The following is a 21,147-nucleotide window of genomic DNA, read 5'->3' as shown; positions in this document are numbered from 1 at the left end:
TCGACTCCAAAACGAAGTAAAAAAAGGGAGAAATTGAAATGATAAAAGGAAAAACACGTGTGATGGAGTTTCACGTTCAGATTTATTCTCGTATAAGTCTGTGACAGTGTCTATTTCAGATGGTTATCAATGTGCAAAAAAATAAACCATGGAATTCTCTGTTGAAAGGAAAAAAAAGAAAAAGAGAAAAATTCACATTCATGGATTGATGTTAATGGTAAGTCATTCATAGATCAAACGGCTACTTGCTACCTGGTCCACCTGTGACGACTGATTCGTCACCATTCATGTGGACTTCTTTGAGACTGAGCAAACTGGTCAGTCATTTTAGAAAAAGAGGAGGGAAAAAAAAAAAAAAAAAAAAAGACAGAGACAGGTGGAAAAATAAAACTCTGAAAATCTTCTATGCAGTTAAAACTACTGCTTTCCAACTGCTGTCAGACTGTTGGCAGTCTTTAAATAAGGGTCATTTAGCTGGGGCTATCTGGGTACTTTAAAACATCTGCCTAATGATGGACCGACAAATGAAAGTGTCTGTATCTGTATCCTGATTGTGTGAATTATGAAATACGAGGAGTAGTGTCAGGTGGGGGTTGTGCGCGCATGTGTGTGTTGGGGTCATTTGGGGTAGTCAGTGCATAGGCAGCTCTTACAAGAAGGTCACCACTAAGACCTCCTCTACTCAAACACTGATTATCCTGTGGCAAATGAGTTGTCAGGATTGAACATAAAACTCAATAATAATAATAATAATAATAATAATAATAATAATAATAATAAATATCCATGAAAATCCTGCCAGGACAATATTGGGGACTGCAGCATTTCAAACTTCCCCGTCCTCAAGTTGAATTTTTTTCTTGATTCTCAGCGATCACCAAAAATAAAAACCTAGAGGGGAAAATAGGAGAAGAATAGCTACAACTTAGGGAGAGAAAAAACAAAACACAACTACCATTTTTGGTGACTAATCTTACGAGTCACTATTCAAGAATTCTATACAATTTATTTTTTTTCTTAAATGCTATATATTTCATTCTTATATATTATAGATTTTTTTGCATTATGTTACAAAAACGTATTAGTGAAGATGTTAAGTGGCAAATAAGCAAGAAAGGATGTCCTGCAAAAAAAAAAAAAAAAAAAAAAGGAAGAAGCATCACTTAAGATATGACACAGCAGATCGTACATCCAATGTCGCCCTCTAGTGGAGAAACACTGGCATCGCGGACTTCTCACAAGTAGCCAAAAAGGTATAGAGGGGAAGGGATGCAGGTGGTCACTCCAGTAAATCACCCATGTTCATTCAACTGGTATCACTTCCCAGACAATTAGAAAATCGGTGCACTGAAAATCCAGAGGGTCTGGCTGTGTAGAGAATTTTCCAGGCTGTGTTGTGACCACACAAGACTGCTGTGCGCAAAAAAAAGAAGACTGCAAATGAATACCATGTGTCCTAAAAAGACCACCCCTTCACTCAGGAGGTTATTCAAAAACATAGGAAAAAAAAAAGAATGCGAGTAAAAACGGTGAATAATCTATTGAGGTACCAGTAAGTATCTGGTAGTGCTTTAGGGAGGGAAGGAAAACAAAAAAAAATAAACTAAAAAGAGAGCAGCACTATAACCAACACTCAAAGCAAAGCTAGGAGCAGAACCGAAGCCTTGTCATCTCACTCTTGAAGCACCGTACACCATCAGTCCAAAGTCCAGCATCTTAATGAGATGACGACACTAGAAAAAAACTATAGAAAGAGAACGTTTTCCGATCAGACTCAAAAGCAAGCCTTGCTTTCAATTTAGGGGGAAAAACAGCAACCATGTTTTCAATGCAATCTTTTTCAGTTCAACCTTACCTTTACTGATCCCTTCAGCAGTTCACTAAAGATCTGTGCGTTTCATAACTACCAAAGCCAGCAGTCACTCATCCAAACTTGCCACCCAAAGTGCTTAGAAATCTTTGCAGCCACATCCAGACACACATACATACACACACACATACACAATTCCCTTTCAGATGGGAAAAATGAAAGAAAGAAAAAAAAACAATAATAATAATAATAATAATAATAATAATAATAACAACAATAACAAATGCAGCTTCTTCCTGCTATGCCCAAGGATAAGTCTCTGTAACCTTCTACTGTTTGTCCCTCAGGTTCTGCATGTTCACGCTGAGAAGTCCAGGGGCAGGGCTAGTTGGAGCTGGCGGTGATGGGTTTGTCCAGCTCTAGCTCCATAGGAGGTGCAGGGGCCTCCAGGCTGCTGTAGCACACCTTACACACCCGGCTGGGCTCAAAGAGCTGCTGACTTGGCACAGGGATCTTCTGATCGCAACAGCTGGCGCAGAACACGTTCCCACAGTTCCTGCAGGGGGCGACAGGGAGGGAAAAACAGAAGAAAATGGGGATGAGAAAGCGAGGCATTGAAAGACTAGGAGGGGTGAGAGAAAGCAAAAATGGATCAGATACATCATTCACGCCAAATTACACAGGCTCTGCTGCAGCCCACGTCTGGCACGTTAAACACAACTGATATTTCTATCAAACCAAGGGTTTCAGTCACTCTTCAAAAGATGTGCGCTGCAAAACAATAAAGTTAAATGAGTGCCGCTTCCACTTAAGTAGGGATGCACTGTATGCCATTTCTGGGCCAATACAATAATCATATTATGTGTTATATGTGCTATTTCGTCAGACAGCGATAATCAATGACCCATTCCTTTACAAATGTTTGTAAAGGTAGACTGCATGGCTAGGTAATTTAATTTAAAAACTTGGGGAAATGAGAATTAATGAAATGGGACCAGAGTTCAATGATTAAGAGGTGTGTCCCAATACTTCTGTCCATATAGTGTATTTATGAAGTGCAGTGAGCTTAAATTATGACTGCTAAACCAGTTACTGTGCATGTTTACATTAGATTACATTATTTTTTACATTATTCAGCAGACCCTTATCAAATTGATCATTGTGTGCAAATGTTTTTGTAAGCAAATAAGGGTGTTAGTTATTAACAGCTGTAATTTCAACATCATACAACTATTATTTTACGCAATAATAATAATAATAATAATAATAAACAAGAAATATATTTTTCTATTTATTGGCCACATATACATCGTGCACCCCCACACATAAGGGAACTTTTTATTTAGTTAGCATTCATCTGTACAACTGGCAAATGTAGTACAGCCTCATGCAAATTCACACAAAATAACGGTAAGGCTAATTAACCACTAGCAGGGAGGGTAAGGCGCAGAAAAATCAACAAATCCCAAAGCTGTGTGTATGTGATGTCACATGACGAACCAGAAACACAACCATGCACCCACTCACTGTTCTACACAACACACATGTACAGACATGCACCTTCTAACCATAGAACACACAAATTCACATGCGCTCTCACACACCTCTCCATTGGCTTCTTTAAGACAGTTAACGAATAGAACAATCAATTCTAATCTGAAATAAACATTCCTGGAGGTTCACAGCGAATTTCTTCAAATCACATTTGGTTTTGGAACAACTACTCATGGTAAAGCTGCAAGTTTTTTTCCGGACCAATCCGGAAAAATTTCAGCACAGCTACTGAAACAAAAACCGCAGACACCCCAACTTCTGACAGGTTTATGCGCAAGAACCAAACTTTTCAAATGTGCAGCCCATCCAAACTCAACCTGCTCTGGACATTAAGAGTACTGTCGGTTCTGAGAGATCTGGGCTTGCAGCTACACCGAAAGAGAGTCGACTTCAGCCAAATGAAGGGATGATGGAGAAAAGGGGAGGTTTCACTCTGAAGCAGCGTGTCATTTAGAAGACGGTAAAGAGGGAGTGAGATGAGATATGAGAGAGAGAGAGAGAGAGAGAGAGAGAGAGAGAGAGAGAGAGAGAGAGAGAGAGAGGGGGGGCAGGGAGGGAGAGAACAGTGAGTGTCTTTTTCTCACCAGGCCTCCTCCACATGCTCCTTGCTTCTGTGATAGAGAAAGGGAGAAAATGTAAAGCTGCTGCTAAAAGCTTTTTTAGCTGTTTCAACAATATCCTTAGGGAGAGGCAACAGCATTAGCCTGAAACGCTGTCACTGTATGCATTCATAAAAATGTCCACAAAGAAACAGACCCTGTTCAATGGAACGTAGCCATATGGCCAATTACACAGTGGTGGGATGTTTTCCTTGCTAATACTTGCAGTGTACATGTTTATATTATTATTCATTAGCTACTGGGTGTATTTAGTTAGCTGTGGTTGTTCTGTTTACACACAGATGTGCACACATGTGGCAGAAAGATATTTATGAATAAGTGATGAATCCTGCTTTTATCTGAGACACCAAAGTAGGGCAACTTCAGAGCTTGGGAAAGTATTTTTCTGGTGTATAAAACCATGTGGAGGAATTTCAGTGTCACAGACTTGGATTTGTGTACAAGGAAAGGAAAGGGAGAAACCGTCTTGCACGACAATTCACAAAAAAAGGGAAGGCAGATGATTGTCTTTATATGTTTGTAAAGTTACCTGCAGTGGTGCTTCCTTGTGGCCAGCCAGAATCCTCTCTCACAGCCATAACACTGGGCAGCCAGATGATCAGGGTACCATCGGGTCACCTAAAGCAAACACAAAACAGTCACACAAACCGGACACTTTTGGCTAGCATTAAATGTTATTTTAAGTTTTTAAATGCGCTTTAGAAATACTGAATGATTAAAAATGCTTTAACCATTTAACTGCACACTGAATGCTACCTCTGTGTCCTGTTTGTCCACCTGCTCCCAGCTGGCCTCCGAAAAGAGCTCTGTGCTGCAACGTGACAGGCAGTTCGGATCCAAGTTAAAATCAGAGTCTGCGATTGAGGTCTGGCATGGGGAAAGAGGAGAGTGTGTGTAATACGGAAATAAGATGTTTAGTGGTCCACTATACTTACTGTACTGCTAACACAAGTTCCCCAGCCTACAGTAAACAAAGTGCTTACCACTTCATCTCCCAAGTCTCCGTTGAGGCGCAGTATTCCCACAGCCTGCTGGCTCTCCAGACGGCTCCACAGCTCCTGGACCTGCCTCTTCAGGGCCTCCACCTCCAGCTGGTGGCCAACCTCGATCTGCCGCAGTCGCTGCTGCACGGCATCTGTGTGCAGGGTCAGGCCGTCATCATCCAGGTGATTGCGGGCTGAGGGCGGTTCCTGGGGGGGACTGGTTGGTGGCCGCCCCAGCAGCGCCGCGTGCAGGCAGCGGTGGTGCGAGCAGCTGCCCTGCATGTGGAGCTGCCCTGTAAGGGAGCCGCAGCTGGCCAGAGAAACCTGGCGGCTCAGGGGAGCCCGTTCACCATTGGTTCGAGCACTCTGAGGGGTGGAGGCCTCCGGCTCAGAAGAGTCCCCGTTACACACCAGGTGAAGAGGTTCGGCTGAGGCGGAGGAGGCACTAAGGGACAGCCGCTTGGAGGTGCCGTTTAGAGTTCTGGTAGCACCTTGGGGCTCAGCCTCCGCCTCAGGGACATTGTGTTTGAGGCACGTGGATTTGATTGAGGGTGCGAGTTGTGCAGGTACAGGTGTAGAGACAAGAGTGTCTGGCCGGACGCCCAGTTCCTCAGTGAGGGTTTCTGTTGAGCTCTCCAGAAGAGAGAGACGTTTCTCTGCAGCCAGCTCCAGAGTCTCAGAAAACGGCCCAGCGGTCTCTGGACCTGGGCCATGAGTGTTACCCTTCTCCCCATAGCCATTAGTCATAGTCCTGAGGGCAGTGGAGGGGGAGTGTGTGGGATCGAGAGTGCAGGGAAGGTTTAGAGCCTCCTCTGTGGTACGCTTTAAACCCCCCTCTGCCAGCTCATCTGATTCCTGGCTCTCCAGGGCACTCGGTTCGCTCAGGCCTTGAGGTAACTGAGCCTCTGACTGACATGGCGTTTCATTCACAGCCTCTGAATGGAGTCCATTCAGCTTTGTCTCTTTTGGAATTTCATCATTGCTACCATTAGCATTACTTTCTAGCTGAATCTTAAAGCCATTGATTACACCTTTTCTATCAAACTCTGCTGAATTAGCATCAGCATTGTGCCGATTCTCAGCACTATCTAAAGTAGCAGTGTTGTTAACACTGTCTACTTTAACGTCTCTGAGGCTGTCCGCTGCAGCCTCCTGAAGAATGTTCTCCATCTGACCTACTGCCACACCCAAAGAGAGCTCTGCTTCCACGCCCTCCCCAAATGGCAACCTCACATAATTGACATCCCGAAAACCCTCACCCTCCTCTGTCTCCCCATCAAGCGTAGCTCCATTGAGTCCACCCACCAATTGGCCATTTGCCTTCCCCTCTGGGTCGAGTGTGCCATCAGGTCCTGCCCCTATATTAAGTTCAAGCGATCTTCGATGGTCCTGCCACTTCTCATTTAAGCTAGGGTCACTGGATCGTCTGTTGGGTGGCAAGGAATTTCCAACTTCACAAGCACTAGGCAAATTATCAAAAGATCGGGTCTTGGGGCGCCTGTTGACGAAAAGAAAAAAGAAAAATTAAAACTAGACAGGATCCTTTCAAACATCACCCTGAACATAAGGGTCCCTTAACACAAAGCATCCTAAACAATTCCAAAGTGTGTAAAATTAAGGATTTTTGATTACCTTAATCACAGACAAAACACAAACTCTTGTGAAAAGCAGAAAGAACAGCTTATTAATGCAATGCTTGGAGGTCATAGGCACATGAAATGTGCAAGTGAGCACCTAAAACAAACATACTAAACCTAGGATGCAAGTTGCACTCCAATGAATGTGCAGACTGAAAGACCTGCATCACAGATAAAGCAAGAAGAGGCTAGTTGTTCCACGTCTCAGAGATGTCATGGGTGTCTGACTCACCTGCCCAGAGGCTGGTCTTCAGGGTTGGCACCGGATGCAGGGTAGGGGGCACAGGAGTCATCTGAAGGGGTTGTGGGTGAGGAGCTGGGCAGATACACTGCTGTCCAAAGCATCAGGTTACGCACGTGGCACACAGGGTGCAAAACCTGGGCAGAACAGACAGTGGAGAAAACAGACAAGTAGTGTGTTAATATTGTTTTTGGGTTACTTATTGATTCTCCATAATATCACAGTGCAAAAGCAATCAGGAAGAATGTGTTTGGTGTTGGTTAATTAATTATCTTATGAAAACAATTTCTACAGCACAAACACTGTTGAAAACGCAGTCACCAAACTATAAAACACCCTTAAAAAAATAAATAAAAGGGTTGGGTTGAGGAGGAGGAGCCCAGAGCAGAAATTGTCACAAGCAGTGAAAGCACTGGAATGACTGCATGCTATTCGGGGTTAATGTGACCATCCTCCCATTCTATTGTTTTCTTGTGCAAGCCTGAAATGTAGCAATTAGAGCAATTAAAATGGAATGTATGAGAGCGAGGAGCATTGCGGATGGGAGTATTAGTTAACTACTACAAAAGGCTGCTCAAAATAAATACATAACAACAATAAGGAATACAAAAGGAAAAAGCCATGTTGACAAAGACTTAGCTGCAAGAACGTACAGTCTCTGAGTGTGAGGAGTACAGCATGTTTTTGAAAGAGCGGTTGGCTGGGCGCAGCAAAGACCACACAGTGCATGTCCTTTCCTGGATGTGTCGGTCCTCTCTTTCCTTTCCACTGTTACACAGAAACGTGCCAAACAGACACGAGTATGTGTGCTGCACCAGTTTCACCTGAAACACAAGAGGCACAAATGCTCAGAGCAATAATGTTCTATTTTCTGTAATGCACAAAATTGATAAATTATTAAAGTCACTATTGGCATAATAGTGGGCAATATATTATATTAACTCATGCAATGACTGATCAGATGATCAATATATTCAACATGACTGAAACTGTTATCAATTGAAGCATGGAGAACGCTTATCTTTAGAGGGCAACTGCACTGCCTCTTACCAGAAAGGCCTCATTGAACTCAAAGGAGCAGGGGAACTGTCTCTGAAGCTGGTGCACGCAGTCCAGCCACTGCAGGAATACTGGGCAGCGTTCGTTTAGATCTTCGGCATTCTCCCCGTGACCACAGCGGTCAGCAAACTTGTGACCAAAATCGAGCCATTCGGTTTCAACCAGAACTTGAAAACCCTGGGGGAACAGGGGACATACTGCAGTTTTAACACCACTCTAGTAAGATTATGTCAGGACAAATATCAACAAGTAATCATAAACGTCACTTGCACATGCACCCCCGCCCCCCTTTAAAGACAAACAAATAACAAAACAAAAAACTCTTCTCAATTGATTAATAAATAATAAAACTTCAATATGAATGTCCCCGTTTTGTGAGCAGTTGAGCTCACCTCAATTGTGCGATAGTAAGGGTCCAGCAGGAGTTTGGATAAAGCCGCTATCTGAGGGGTACGGTCCCAGCCATCTGAACAGTGCACCAGTACAGGCCTGTGGTCTCGGTCCACAGCATGCACCACTAGCAGAGCAGCTTTTAGCAACAGAGACAAATGCTGCAGCCACTTTGTGCTCTCCAAAGCAGACAACCAGCTAAAAACACAACAGAAATGACCCACTGTCAAAACACAAATAGCAGACAGTCCAGTTGTCAGGTAAGATAATATAGAGATATTTGAGAAAAAAAGACAAGTACAGTATCCAATATATTGAAACCAGCATGGGAGAGGAACAGCACAGATGATGCAATGTTTATGGGTGCCAGAATAAGCTTCTCACTGCACCATAATTCACTACCAACATGTAAAGAAAAAGCACATTACATCTCTAATTCTTAGTATAGCCTCTGCTGGTGTACTTCAACAGATCAAGACCGTTGCCTGGCAACCCAGCACTTCGCCAGAGTTCCTTGTGCCCAGGCAAGAATAAACTCTTGAAAAATGTGAGTGAGAAAGAGAGAAAAAGAAAGCAACCAAGAGAAAGAGAGGAAGTCCACCAGGGAGAATCATTACTGACTTTAAAATAGAAGGAGGAGGGGAATAAGGGTGGATGGAAAAGATTTGGAATTTTAAATATGAGCCAACTGAAAACCAAAGGCAGATGTGTTACCAGGGAGAGAGAAACACTGGCACATGATGTAACTCATCACTAAAAGTAGAGAGAGTAACTGAACGACTTTGGAAAGAGCTGCAGCACTGGATGATTCTTAAGACAGACACAATCAAGAGCAACTCTGGCTTACGTCAACTTGCTTTGTATGGTGAGGCTGAAGTATTGCACAAATAAGCAGGAAAAAAAAATTATACATTTGTATACATTAAACATATATTTTCCTCCATTACAAAACTTCATAGCTTTGTAACTTGGTCTAGGGCTGGAGAATCTAATTAAGGATCCTGAGCACTGGCAGGCTTACTTGGCAGGGTCAGGCATCTGGGTACAGAGGAACCGCAGAGACTGGAAACTCTTGCGGATGGAATGGATGTTGGCCATGCCCATGAAGACCACTTCACAGTTAGGATAGTACTCTAAAGGAATATGAGAGAGAGAGGTTAAAGAAATCTTTTTTTGAAGCACCAACAGGGCAGTAAAAGTGCTTACAACCTCCACAGTCGATAAAATGGACTATTCATTTGCAAACAGCAGACGGCGTTCATACACAGGAATGAGTGAATCATCTTACAATTAAAGTTAACCCTAAATCGGCAGCATTAAACAAGGTCAGTGCAAAACATTGGATTTTTTTGGTTCGAAGTAGAGCATTAATACCTGGGCACTCACAGCCTCCTCCCTTGGCTCTGTTGGCTACTGCAGCAGCATAGGACCTGGCATCCAAAATCAGAAGCTTATGAGGCTGGATGGCCAAAGACTCAACCTCTGAACTGTTTGTCATGGATGAGTCTAAAACACAAAGTGGGAAAAGTTCACCTTCTGTGTTAAAAATGTTTGACCAGAAGTGAATGTGAAATAACAGTTTAGTCCAAGTCATTTTCAAGTTAGACCAATTTCAATTGGTCTGTTTATCCAGAATTATTCACACTATGTACAGACCAGACAGAAATGAAAACACATGTTTTTAATTGAACAGCAGCTTTTTGTTTTCAGTACTGACCAAAGTCCACATCGCTGAGGTCAGGCCCATTGGTGTACTCCCGGGAGAAGGAGCCGTTGGTGAGGGTTTTGGGGGAGCTACTGTCCACAGCGCAGGCTCTGGCAATTGACTGCACGAGGTGTTCATCATCAGCATTCCTCCAACCCCACCAGCTCACCTCTGGTTGGCCACAGCGTGCGATCACTGCCCCTGTGCTCTGGTGCCTGTAGATTCACAACACACTTTGTAATATTTAAAGACACCTCTAATTGAACTGGGAATTAATCATGTGGTCATTTTGCAATGTGCATATACCTCATGGAAACAACTTTTCATTTTCAAAATGTACTGTAATTACTGTGCCCACACAAGTTTTTAAATCAGGAGCAAGTGTTGCACGTTTTTAAAAAGATCCTAGACGTTCAAGGTCAAAACAAGTCTCTGTTGATCTGCATTGTCATATCTATCAAACACACAGAAAGGCTGCCTGACTGACCTGTAGACCACAGCCGGAAATCTTTTCCAGGAGCGGAAGGCTGCCACGTTCTCCAGCTCCTTATCTGTGATCCAGGCTGGCACCACTAGCTGCTGCGGATAGCTGGAACACAGCCTAGCAGAGCCAGGGGTAGGACAAAGGCGAGTAGCATCAGAGAACAACATCTTGCTGACTGATTCCCGGACTAAAGTCACCTAATTGGAGGTCTCAGCTTTATCTAGCCTGCCCTGAAGTACCATACCTCATCCAACCTTGAATGCAACGCTACTGTTCTCAGTGTCAAACACAGGATGGGTGTGACTGGCATATAATAGCAGTGGAAACACACTTGGCAGAACGTAGCACAATTGGTTTGTGTTAAAATCACCCAGAGGTTAAGTGAAAGAGGATGGGCAGAGTAGCATGGAGAACATATCAAATATCAACTCTGTCTGGGTGGATTTCAGTGAATGAGACGACTCACTTGTACTTGTTGTTGATCTCCGATATCCTCCAAGCATTCTGAGTATCGAAGCCCATCCGCTCCACCTCATTATGGAACCTCGAGATCACATGTTCCTCTAACAGAGGAAACACAGAGGAAATTAATAAGAGACAAATGGGTCAAGCTGTTCTAACAGACTGCAGGGTTTAGGGGCAGTACCTGGCCTGCAGAGCTCGCCATGTTGTTCCTTCTCACTGCTGCAGGAGTCCATGCACCAGGCGTGAAAGGCAAAGGAGAAGAGCTCCTCCAACTGGGTGGGTGGCCGTGCTACCACAGACAGCCTCTTTAACCATTCCTGACACTGCTCGAATGTGGAGAACTGACACCTGTACACAGCACACAGCACAGTTTAGGCATTTCGAAACCAAAGGGCACTGCACAGAACAACACAGCTACGGGGGAAAAGCGGCTGCTTTCTGACCTGACGACCTTGCAGTCTTTGCAGGTGACGTGGAGTTGGAACATGTCCCTACATTCCACACTTTCAATCATCTGCAAAGGAACCTGAAACAAGGAGGGAGGGAGGCAGGCAGAGAGATGGGAGTCAAAATAATAATATTATTATCATTATTATTATTATTATTAAGAGTGCTATTTAACATGGACATGGATCACAGAGTTAGGTCTTCCAAAGTGTAAAGGTTTCCGTTTCAGATGCTTTAATTTTTTTGTATTGCACAGTATAGTATTTAACAAAAAACACTGTAGTATTGTCTATTTTTACACGCCTTGATCATTCAGCAGCAAATCAAATAAGCAAGTTTATTTGACATTTCTGAATAATAATAATAATAATAATAATAATAATAATGTAATGGTTTTAATAAAGTGTATGGTTATACCTTCAGATTCATGCTACAATCAGTTCAGAACAAAAGTTAGTGGTTAGCTTTTAAAAATACAAAGGTCGCTGTGCCCACTGTTCAAGTTAACTTGAAGTTCAAGGTTAATGCGTACCAGGTTTACAACATTGCGCCATGCCAGTCTTTTAACCAAGACCTCAACTTCATGTGTTTTAGACATATCCTTTGAGCCGTGAGCTTTAGGTGCATTTCCTTTTGTCAAGGCTAGGGCTTACACGTGATCACACGCTGACCAACCACATGCAAGTCAAATCCAAACATGGATTTGAAAGAAAACCCAAGCTTGTCTCATGACCACATAAACACATTGTGCCAGCACTCCGTGCAGAAGGCCGTGCTTAGGCTACTTACTGACACCTCGCACGAACAATTCTGTTTCGTACAGAGAGAACAGAACAGAGAGAGAGAGAGAGGGAGAGCGAATCACGCGCTGTGTGTGAGGGCTTTGGTTGCACTGTGATGCCATGCATTCCTGGGCTCACACATCCTGTGGCTGCAGTAGAATTCCTCCCCTCTAATCTGGCCAGACTTGAGAATTCCACTGCTGGTTGTTAGCAATCAGAATTCACACTTCCTGAATCACTCCCCTTTTCACTCTATGCCATTTACTACCTTATGCCCATACGAGATATAAACATTAATCTTCAATTGTTCTGCCTCCCATTCCCTGTCTATCACTCATGCCCTTACACCACCTCATTGACAAGCCTGTGGCACAGTACAATAGCTACGATCTGTGAGTAAATTGTGACAGGCACATACACGCACACTTTCACAGGAACACAGAGAGCAGTAGTCATCTACATTGATTTAATCCAGGCATGCCGGAGCTTCTCTTACACTTGGCTACTATGATAAGAGGTTTCGCTTTGTGCTGAAGTTCACCAGGGGCCACTGGAGGAGTTTGTGTTCTATAATATTTCTTTTTTTTTTTTTAGAACATTTGTAGTGTGCTATAACATTTACTAGCTAATTAAAATATCTGAACGTCAAAAGAATTTGGCTTCAAGATTGCTTATGTTTACACTGGATCAGAATTACTGAAAAGTATGCAAATTACACTGCATAGCCTAATATGAACAATGGAAAAAAAAACTTTAGTAATACATGACATAGCTGTGAAGAAACCAAGAGAGAAGTGCTGAAGGAAGAAAGAAGAAAAATAAATAAATAAATAAACTCCAGCAACCATGGCAACAGTCTTGAGAAACAGAACAAGCAGAGGACCTACTCACTCCCTTGCTCTCCCCCTCACACATGCAGAAGGCAACTGCAGCCACTGGTCATTTTATACAGTCCGCCTGACAGAGAATCTGATGCAATTCTGACACACTGTCCCTAAACGCCCTCCAACACAATCTGTGGGCTCTAAATTTAGCATTACACCATGCACCTCACCAAAATGAGTTTTCAGCCACCAGTGCTCCCACTATCCATCATAATCAGATACTTTAAGGCATGTTACAAGCAAGCTGTGGTCTACTACAGTGCTGGCTGCAGCAAAGCATCTCTATAATGTAGGAAATTAAATTCTCTCTCCCAACATAAAAGCATATATGATTTACAACTGTAAAAGCTGACCAGAGCACCAAAAACAATTGATTTAGTAAAAGCAACTGCAGCAATGGATGAATTAGATGCCGAGGGGAGAAGAATGTTGGGAACTTAGCAGAGCTCTAAACATTAGGGAATATTTGGCAGGAAAGATCTGACAGCAAGATTTCTGGTATTTCAAAGTGTTGTTGACTAACAAAAGTTTAGAGATCACTCTAAAATGCATTGATCCCCCCCCCCACCCCACCCCCGGTCTGCCAAACACTGTTCCAACTTCTGGCTTTGTGGTTTGAAAGGAAAGAACTGACTTACATTGACTAAAGACTCTTTGAATTTGATGTGGAGGCGGTAACTGGACATGGCGATGACGGCGTCCTCTGCCCTCCCCACATACTTTGTAAACTCTCCATGCAGCTCTGGGAAGGGCACCTACAACAACATTGCCACGCACTCATGTAACATACTCATGTAAACAAAATATGCCTTATTTTAAAAACATGCACTTAAAGGGCTGCCCCAGGACTGCTAATTTCAGGGCACGATACAACATTGTTATCTAATCAAATACAAACCCACAAACTACAATTACACACAGAACAATTAAGATAACCCGTGGCTTATGTATAAGGAAATTGAGGAAGTGTGTCCTTACTTGCAGATCCTCCTCCTCCAGGACAGGGGGCTTCCTCGGAAAGATCTGGTTGGCCTGAATACACTCCAGACTCTGCTGCCCCTCCTCCTCCTGTCAGATGAAACACAGGGCAAACAACAATTATGTTACGGTAGCACACTTGAGCAAAGACATTGATTTAACGGCTGATGGCACAGGTCTTCTTGCATTTCCTTCATTTTCCACAGTTAAAGGCATCTAGTGGAACAGTTCAATGCTTAAAGCATTGCAGTATTAACCGGTCCTTACAGTTCCAACTTTTTACAAGCCCAAATTTCACCAAAACATACACTACATTTACCACTGCTGTAAATCTTGGTTAAAAATATGAGGCCGCTCTTAACTGTTAAAAATTTTATGTATACTAAGCATAATTTTCATCTGTTCCAGGAGACCCAGGCCATAAGGACATGGCAGTTATTATAAGACAGTTATTAAATGGAGGCTTAAGTGGAAGGTGCACCGTTTTGCTGGTCAAAACAAAAGTTAATGCATGTGGTTCCATTGCTGGAAGAAGAATTTCTAAAATCTGCCAACCTAAGAGCAGTTCTGTGCCATTAAGTGTAACAGTCAAGTTAAGGAATCCAAAGATAAAGCTGATAAATCTCTGTTGTTGATTCCAGCCTGTTTATTTGTGCACAAACCCTGTTCAAAATCCTCTCTTGTCCAGCCCACAGCCAGCAAGCTACGGACACCTACAACTACCCCACCTACGCCTATATCCAATCGTCTTAAATACATTAACGCGCCTAAATTTAATTTGCGTGGTCAGATCCTATTAGAAAAACTTAGCCTGTGACTACGCCACCTTGCGCCAGACGTTAACAAGAACGGCCCTTGTGTAAAGAGCTCTTTGAAGCCTCAGTGGGTCAATGTGCTGTGCATAAGCCATTCCATTCATTTGCTCTGTGCCACCTATTAGTCTACTCTAAAAACATGAGTGCTCTTGGTACTATACTGTATGATTAGCCCAGTGGGGTAAGAAAATTACTAAGATGAAGTTTAAATGTACAACACACCACACACAAGGAATCAGAAAAATATTAATATAACATTCTATTCTAATATTCTATTCTAATATTATATATATATATATATATATATATATATATATATATATATATATATATATATATATATATATATACACACACACACACACACACACACACACACACATATAAGTGTTCGTTAATGGATAGCGGAAGTGAGCGTGTGCTTGTGTCAGCTGAATCAGCAGCATGGCTGTCTGTATGTGGAATTGACAATAGGCATCAGCATGCCTGACGGAGCTTGCTACAGAGGCCAGGAGTGGGGCGGCCCTGTGTGCATTCACGCACACAAAAAACAGGCAGACAGACACATGATGACACAAATATGACTCAAATCTCACACCTTCACATGCTCCGCATTTCTCTTACTGTAAATTAAAATCCTATAATACAGCCTACATTATAGAAAAATGAACAAACTCAACTGCACAAGCAACAACAGACACGTTTGGCTCCATGTTAAAATGACAGCTTGAGGAGTGATTCAGACACACAAACAACAACAGGAGTGAAGACGGCAGAACCAGAGCCAACCAATATAACTGCGAGATACTTCCCTAAACAGTGGCTAGTCCTCCACATGTTGAGAGCTACATGGTGAACAGTAAACATGTGCGGTCCACCATTTTGCTCATTTTAAAAAAAGGTGGGGAAAACAGGACGAATTCTCACTGCACAGCATCCAGAACAGAACTTTCAAACTGAGGCCACAAGAGCTGTCTGAGCAGCAGTAAATATATCTGATTAAAAGCCTGAGAAATCAATGTGCAGTTTCCGATTCAGCACACGGGCCATTGCCAGTCAAGCGCCCAATGCCCTAGAGGACTGTCAGACAGTGAGAGTGATGGTAGCGGAGGATTTTACTGGGCTCTTTACCATGGCCCCAGTGAAGGAGTGCGGGTCACTGCCGCCGGCTTCCAGCTGAAATGTTTCACTCCCCCAATGCGCTGTGCCTGTGACAACGACAAGTAAAAAGAAAGTTCAGCAAAAGAGAGAGAAGCTTGGCGGTACCCAAAATGTGTACAGAACATTGTGTGTTTGTTTAAATTTAATTCAGCTGTGATCACTGTACCTGGATCTTAACAAAACTGGTGGTGCTGCTGGACCCTTCGTGTTGAACGTCTCAGTCAGAACTATGGCATTGAAATCTGTGGACGAAAGAAGAAACAGGATTTTAAAACAATAAAGGTGGGAAATTGGATAATATGTTGTTGCTGATGATGACAAATGTCATCACAAAAAACCATCAGTACAGTGGCATGCAAAATTTGGTAACAGGAAGTAGAAGATGAAGTGATCGCCAAAAGACAAAGTTAAAAATATGCTATTTTTTTTTTCAACATTAAAGGAACTACATACGATTTCAATTCAATAGACTAGCTCTCCAGCCTGTGCAGTTTGTGCACTGAAATAAAAAAATCCAGTGTTCTGCCCTGGTTCTGTTAATGGGAAACAAACAAAGTGGCTTGGACTGAACCATGCAACACTATTCCAGCCAATCAGCAACAGTGCTAGTGTATGGGGGAAGGGGAGGGGCAAGGAAGACAGTTTACAAGCTAGATATTGAACTACACGCTTTGTCAAGGAGAGCCGAGAAACGAGAGGTAGAGGAGAAAATCTTGCCACGTCTTTATAGCCCGATCTGGCAATAGACAACCGAAAGGGCGGGCTCTACAGATTAGGGAAATTTCAATTTGCATTTCTGTGCTGTATTTTCGCAAATATCTTAATAGAAACACAGAGAAACATCATATTTGACACGCCAGAGGTTTGACTCCAGAGGTCAGCTTGTAAGTGTTTGGCTTATTCACAGTTATTGTAAGGGAAGGTGAGATGCAAATGTTAAACTCTGATAGGCTTCTCTGAACAGCTATAAATAATTGATAGCCACAAAGCAGGAGAAGGTTATAGGAAGACAGCTATGAGTTTCCCCAGTTTGTAATTTAATTAAGAAACGGCAGCTAACAGGAAAGATGGAAATCAAGAGGAGGTCTGGAGGACTAAAGAAGTTTCTAAGGAAACTTAATTTCTTTATCTGACTGCAAAATAACTTCATGGAAGGCCACAGGGAACGTTTTACTGGTAAAATCTGGAAAAAAAACTGAAGTATGTTAAGGATCATTATCTTTCTACAGCAGGACAGTAATCCTTAACATACCTCAAAATTCATTTACATTTACATTTACGGCATTTAGCTGACGCTCTTATCCAGAGCGACTTACAAGGTAACTGGAATTACAGAGGAGGGCCAATGTAGTGTTAGGAGTCTGGCCCAGGGACTCTTATTGGTGTAGCGCAGCATAGTCACCCAGGCTTGGAATCGAACCCTGGTCTCCTACATGGTGTAATAGCTCACTGGCAGCTAGTGGTTTTATCTGTTGCGCCACACCAACCACCATTCACAATAGAATACCTCAAGAGATTTTGTTATGGCACTTACAATCTCCCAACCTAAACATTAACGAAAACCTGTACCTCAATATGATCATATGCATTAAAGACGGCTCAAGAACCTTACAGAACAAGAAAAACCATCAAAACAAAATGAAAAAGACTTTCAGCTGGTGCTTATAATGTAGGGTGCATAAACATTCGCTTTGGGTCCCTTTTCTTAAAGTAGTCTTTCTTAAAATATTAAATCTCTCTTATCAGGTCAACAAAAGTTTCACATGTTTCACTAAATATTTCATAATAATTGGTCCTGTTTAACTGGATTTAGCGCAGTGCCGTGTGTAAACAGTTGAACTGAAAACAAATACTGCACTCATGGATCCGTAGCCTTCCTAAAATACAGTACTGCAGTTTTGTAGGAGCACTTTGTTCCTATCAAACCACAGAAACCCTGAATGTCATGGGACATATCATGCATGATAAAAACACAAAACTGAGTGATTTTTTTTTTTATAAAAATGAATAAACCTCAGTTCCAAATATTAGGCTGTGTCACCATTTCTACTGTCTAGTAAAGTGATGATACACAGGGAGAGAGACGAGTATTACTTATAAGCACCGAACTAACGCCATTGGGAGCAACAGGCCTCAGTGAATGCAGCGTCATCAGCTCTGCCATGCCTTGCACTGCTGCTCTGTTCTCCAAACAATTCTAAGCGATAAATTGGGACTAATATGCAAATGACATTTAAAGCCTCCAGCACCTTTTAACACCACAAACTAAAAAAATTTGCATTTGCTGTATCACCCATCTGAGGAACCTGAACGGACACCTCTCAAGAGTTTCAACGTATCGTATTATATTGTTATATCTCAGCAGCTCTGGGTGACGCTTCTTCAGTACCCTTGACTTAAATGGTAGACAAACAAGAAAAAAAAAGTTTAGGAGAAGACTTTCTTGTTTGGTAAACCGACAAAAACAATTATTTAAGTTGTAAGAAAGAAATCCACACACCAAAGGCGACACAGTGAGGACCTCTCCCACTAAACAAGCTAAGCGATTGTTATGTCTTGTTGAGAGGGAGGAATTTCTCCAGCCAGCGGGCTTCTTTCGGCCCTGTGGGTCTCCTGAGAATCATATGGCATGAGCTCACAGACAAGGGCAGCCCAGTGCCCAACCAAAAACCTCCATTTAGCGCACCGAGTCCTAGCGCACGTCTGGCAACAACTGATAAACCATATCTGCCGCGCACATAAACTAATGTTTACTACTGCGAGCACTAGGCCTACTGACTCTCCTCACCACTTCAGCGTGAAGCGCGGACGACAGATCTAAATAACAGCTCTTTAAGGTGGGCCTACACTTTTTGGAAGTGGAATCAAGCCTGATATACTGCTACAAGTAAAATAAAATACAAAATCCCTTGTCAAGCAGGGCAAGCCCCATGTCAATGCTGAGCATTCATGAAACACACTGCAGCTCTGTCCCGTGCAACAGACGAGAACCTTTTCTTCAATTCTCGACTTACATTTAGGTCAATGCCTCCAACTGTGGGCAAACTGTGTAAGAACTGGTCAGTCTCAGTCTTTCTCAGGTGTCCCTCTCCCAGTGACACAAGACAGCTTGCTTCTTTGTTTGCTCTGATTTCCGGCTCCATCTGTGTGGCACACTCACTCCAGCCCTTTTTCTAATCGAACCATGAGAGTTATCCGCTTCTGCAGCAAGATCTTGTAGATCCCAGCCTGTGATCAAATTCAACTCAGAATAATGATATAGAAATACAGTCTGGTCCATGTTATCCTCGTTTATACCAATAAAGAGAGACTTGCACAGCACTGCATGCTGCTGTAGAGCTCGACAGCAAGTGAGAAGAAGAAATGCTATTTTTAATGTAGTCATACTTCAGTTCAACGTGGAAAGAGAAAAAAACAAAAACAAACAGTCAATCTAATTTTCCACACGATAAATGCTTAATGATCTCTGGAATCCTACATTAACCTCTTCTCTAATGTCAACCTGCCGAATAAGTCTACAGCAACCAGAAAGACCTGAAAACATCAGGTGAACGTACCTCGTTTTGTCAGCTCCAGCACAAACGGCGTTTCTCTAGCTATAGGTCTCCCGTTACTGAGGCTCGTCGTGGTGCTCGGCAGCTCACTGCTGCCATTTAATTCATAACTCTTCTCCTGCCAGACAACTATGCAGTTGCTTAAGTGTTCAAACTCACTTTGTAGTAGCTAGAAGCTAAAAGCGAGTATCTAAACAATTCAACCCTTGCGAAAAGAAAAGGGAGATTCTGGAAACCTGCATTGTTGACAAGCGGCTGCCTTTAGCTAGCCTGTTAGCGGACCGCTCCAGTCAAGCCGCTTTCGGCGCGGCAGTTAAACGCAACGGAACGTTGCAGCGGAGTGTGGTATGCTAGCACTAGCTGTGGGTGTCTGAACGGCGGAGTAGCGAGAGCAGAAAAAGCCGCGTGACTCTTGTGGACACAGAACTTTATCCAGCACCATCTAGCTACATGTCTCCGTTACTTTCTGCTTTTCTGCCAGCCTGCCAAAGCGAGCATGCTAGGAGCTAATCTGTAAGTTTACACTGAGTTTGGACGGCGCAGCCAGCTAGCATTAGCTATCTATAGCAGGCTTGTGCACCAGCTAGTCGGCTAACGTGCATTTCAAATTCCCCCTTTTAAAGTCTTTATATGTCAGCGAGTCTCAAGGCCTCACTGTCCTATTTTATGAATATTGTTTTCAATTATTGGTCCCTCACAATTAGGGCAGTTGATATAGCTAGCTAGCATTACTCCCACACGGCCCGCTCCTACTCGCCTCTCGGCTAGGCTAGGCTAGGCTAGGCGAGCGGGCTGTGTTTTTGTTGTTGTTATGAGACAGAGGAGAGGGCGGACCCCCGAGCCAAGGCCGCAGCCAACAAACGCAGTGACCAGAAGTGGAGGAACTGACCCGTGCACTAACCTTTGGGGAACCTCCGAGGCAGAACAGGTGAGTACTTTCTTCCGAGACCCGCGAAATAAAACGAACGACGAGAAAATGGTCAAATCTCGCCTCGTATCCATTTGCGGTCTTCAGTCCGTCCCTCCGCTGAGCCCCGCCGTCATCGCCAGCCTCTAGCGGTGACGCCATCGCGTAACGCCTGACGCGCTTACATCGCAGCGTAGCGTTTACTTCGCCATCTGTTGGCCTCTGTGGGGCGTGTCGCTTACAATGCAAAGCAGGTTATTTTACAATCGTATCGTAATCATCTGTCTTGTATTCATATTTTTTCCACATTTTGCCTTTGCAGCCTGTCTATTTGCACATATGGTGGTATTAAACGTCCTGTACATTTATATTTAAAAGAGTAGTTTTTAAATAATACATTAATCAGCTTTTTGTGTACTTTTAGGCATGACTCATTTTTCTAATAATAAAGATCTACTGATTGGGTTTTGCCTTTTTTTGCATAAAGTTGAGAAAAGTCAAAGCTCATGTCTGTATTTATTTATAAGCGCTCACTGAACCCTCTCTGGAAAAGTCCGACTTTTTAATTATGTAATGCTGCAGGTTGGAGCAGCAGGAGGTAGGGTCAAAGGGCGTGGTAGCTGTCAATTATTTTCGACCGCAGCCAATCCAATTATCGATTTGTTTTACGT

The 21,147-nt window shown here is 43.0% G+C and overlaps 1 protein-coding gene across 3 annotated transcripts; it reads right to left on the bottom strand.

Annotated features, from left to right (window-relative positions):
• Positions 1-63: 63 nt before the first annotated feature.
• On the bottom strand, positions 64-20,613 carry mtmr3 (myotubularin related protein 3). 3 transcript variants are annotated; one of them, XM_072681976.1, is made up of 21 exons: positions 20,471-20,613; positions 16,182-16,257; positions 15,986-16,062; positions 14,040-14,129; positions 13,700-13,816; positions 11,392-11,474; positions 11,130-11,296; positions 10,950-11,046; positions 10,487-10,600; positions 10,012-10,214; positions 9,669-9,800; positions 9,316-9,427; positions 8,297-8,492; positions 7,896-8,081; positions 7,499-7,669; positions 6,837-6,982; positions 4,968-6,465; positions 4,741-4,851; positions 4,514-4,602; positions 3,949-3,975; positions 64-2,366 (listed from the first exon to the last, which is right to left on the bottom strand). In XM_072681976.1, the coding sequence occupies exons 3-21, from the start codon at positions 15,986-15,988 to the stop codon at positions 2,195-2,197; spliced, it is 3,714 nt and encodes a 1,237-aa protein (XP_072538077.1). In that variant the 5' UTR covers positions 15,989-16,062; positions 16,182-16,257; positions 20,471-20,613; the 3' UTR covers positions 64-2,194. The 3 variants fall into 3 exon arrangements, with proteins under 3 accessions (XP_072538077.1, XP_072538078.1, XP_072538079.1); XM_072681977.1 differs by lacking the exon at positions 20,471-20,613 and adding an exon at positions 19,030-19,423; XM_072681978.1 differs by lacking the exon at positions 3,949-3,975.
• Between the last annotated feature and the right edge of the window lie 534 nt (positions 20,614-21,147).

This window comes from Salminus brasiliensis, chromosome 6 (genome assembly GCF_030463535.1).
Source record: "Salminus brasiliensis chromosome 6, fSalBra1.hap2, whole genome shotgun sequence".
NCBI lineage: Eukaryota > Metazoa > Chordata > Actinopteri > Characiformes > Bryconidae > Salminus > Salminus brasiliensis.
This window is presented reverse-complemented; position numbering and strand designations above follow the sequence as displayed.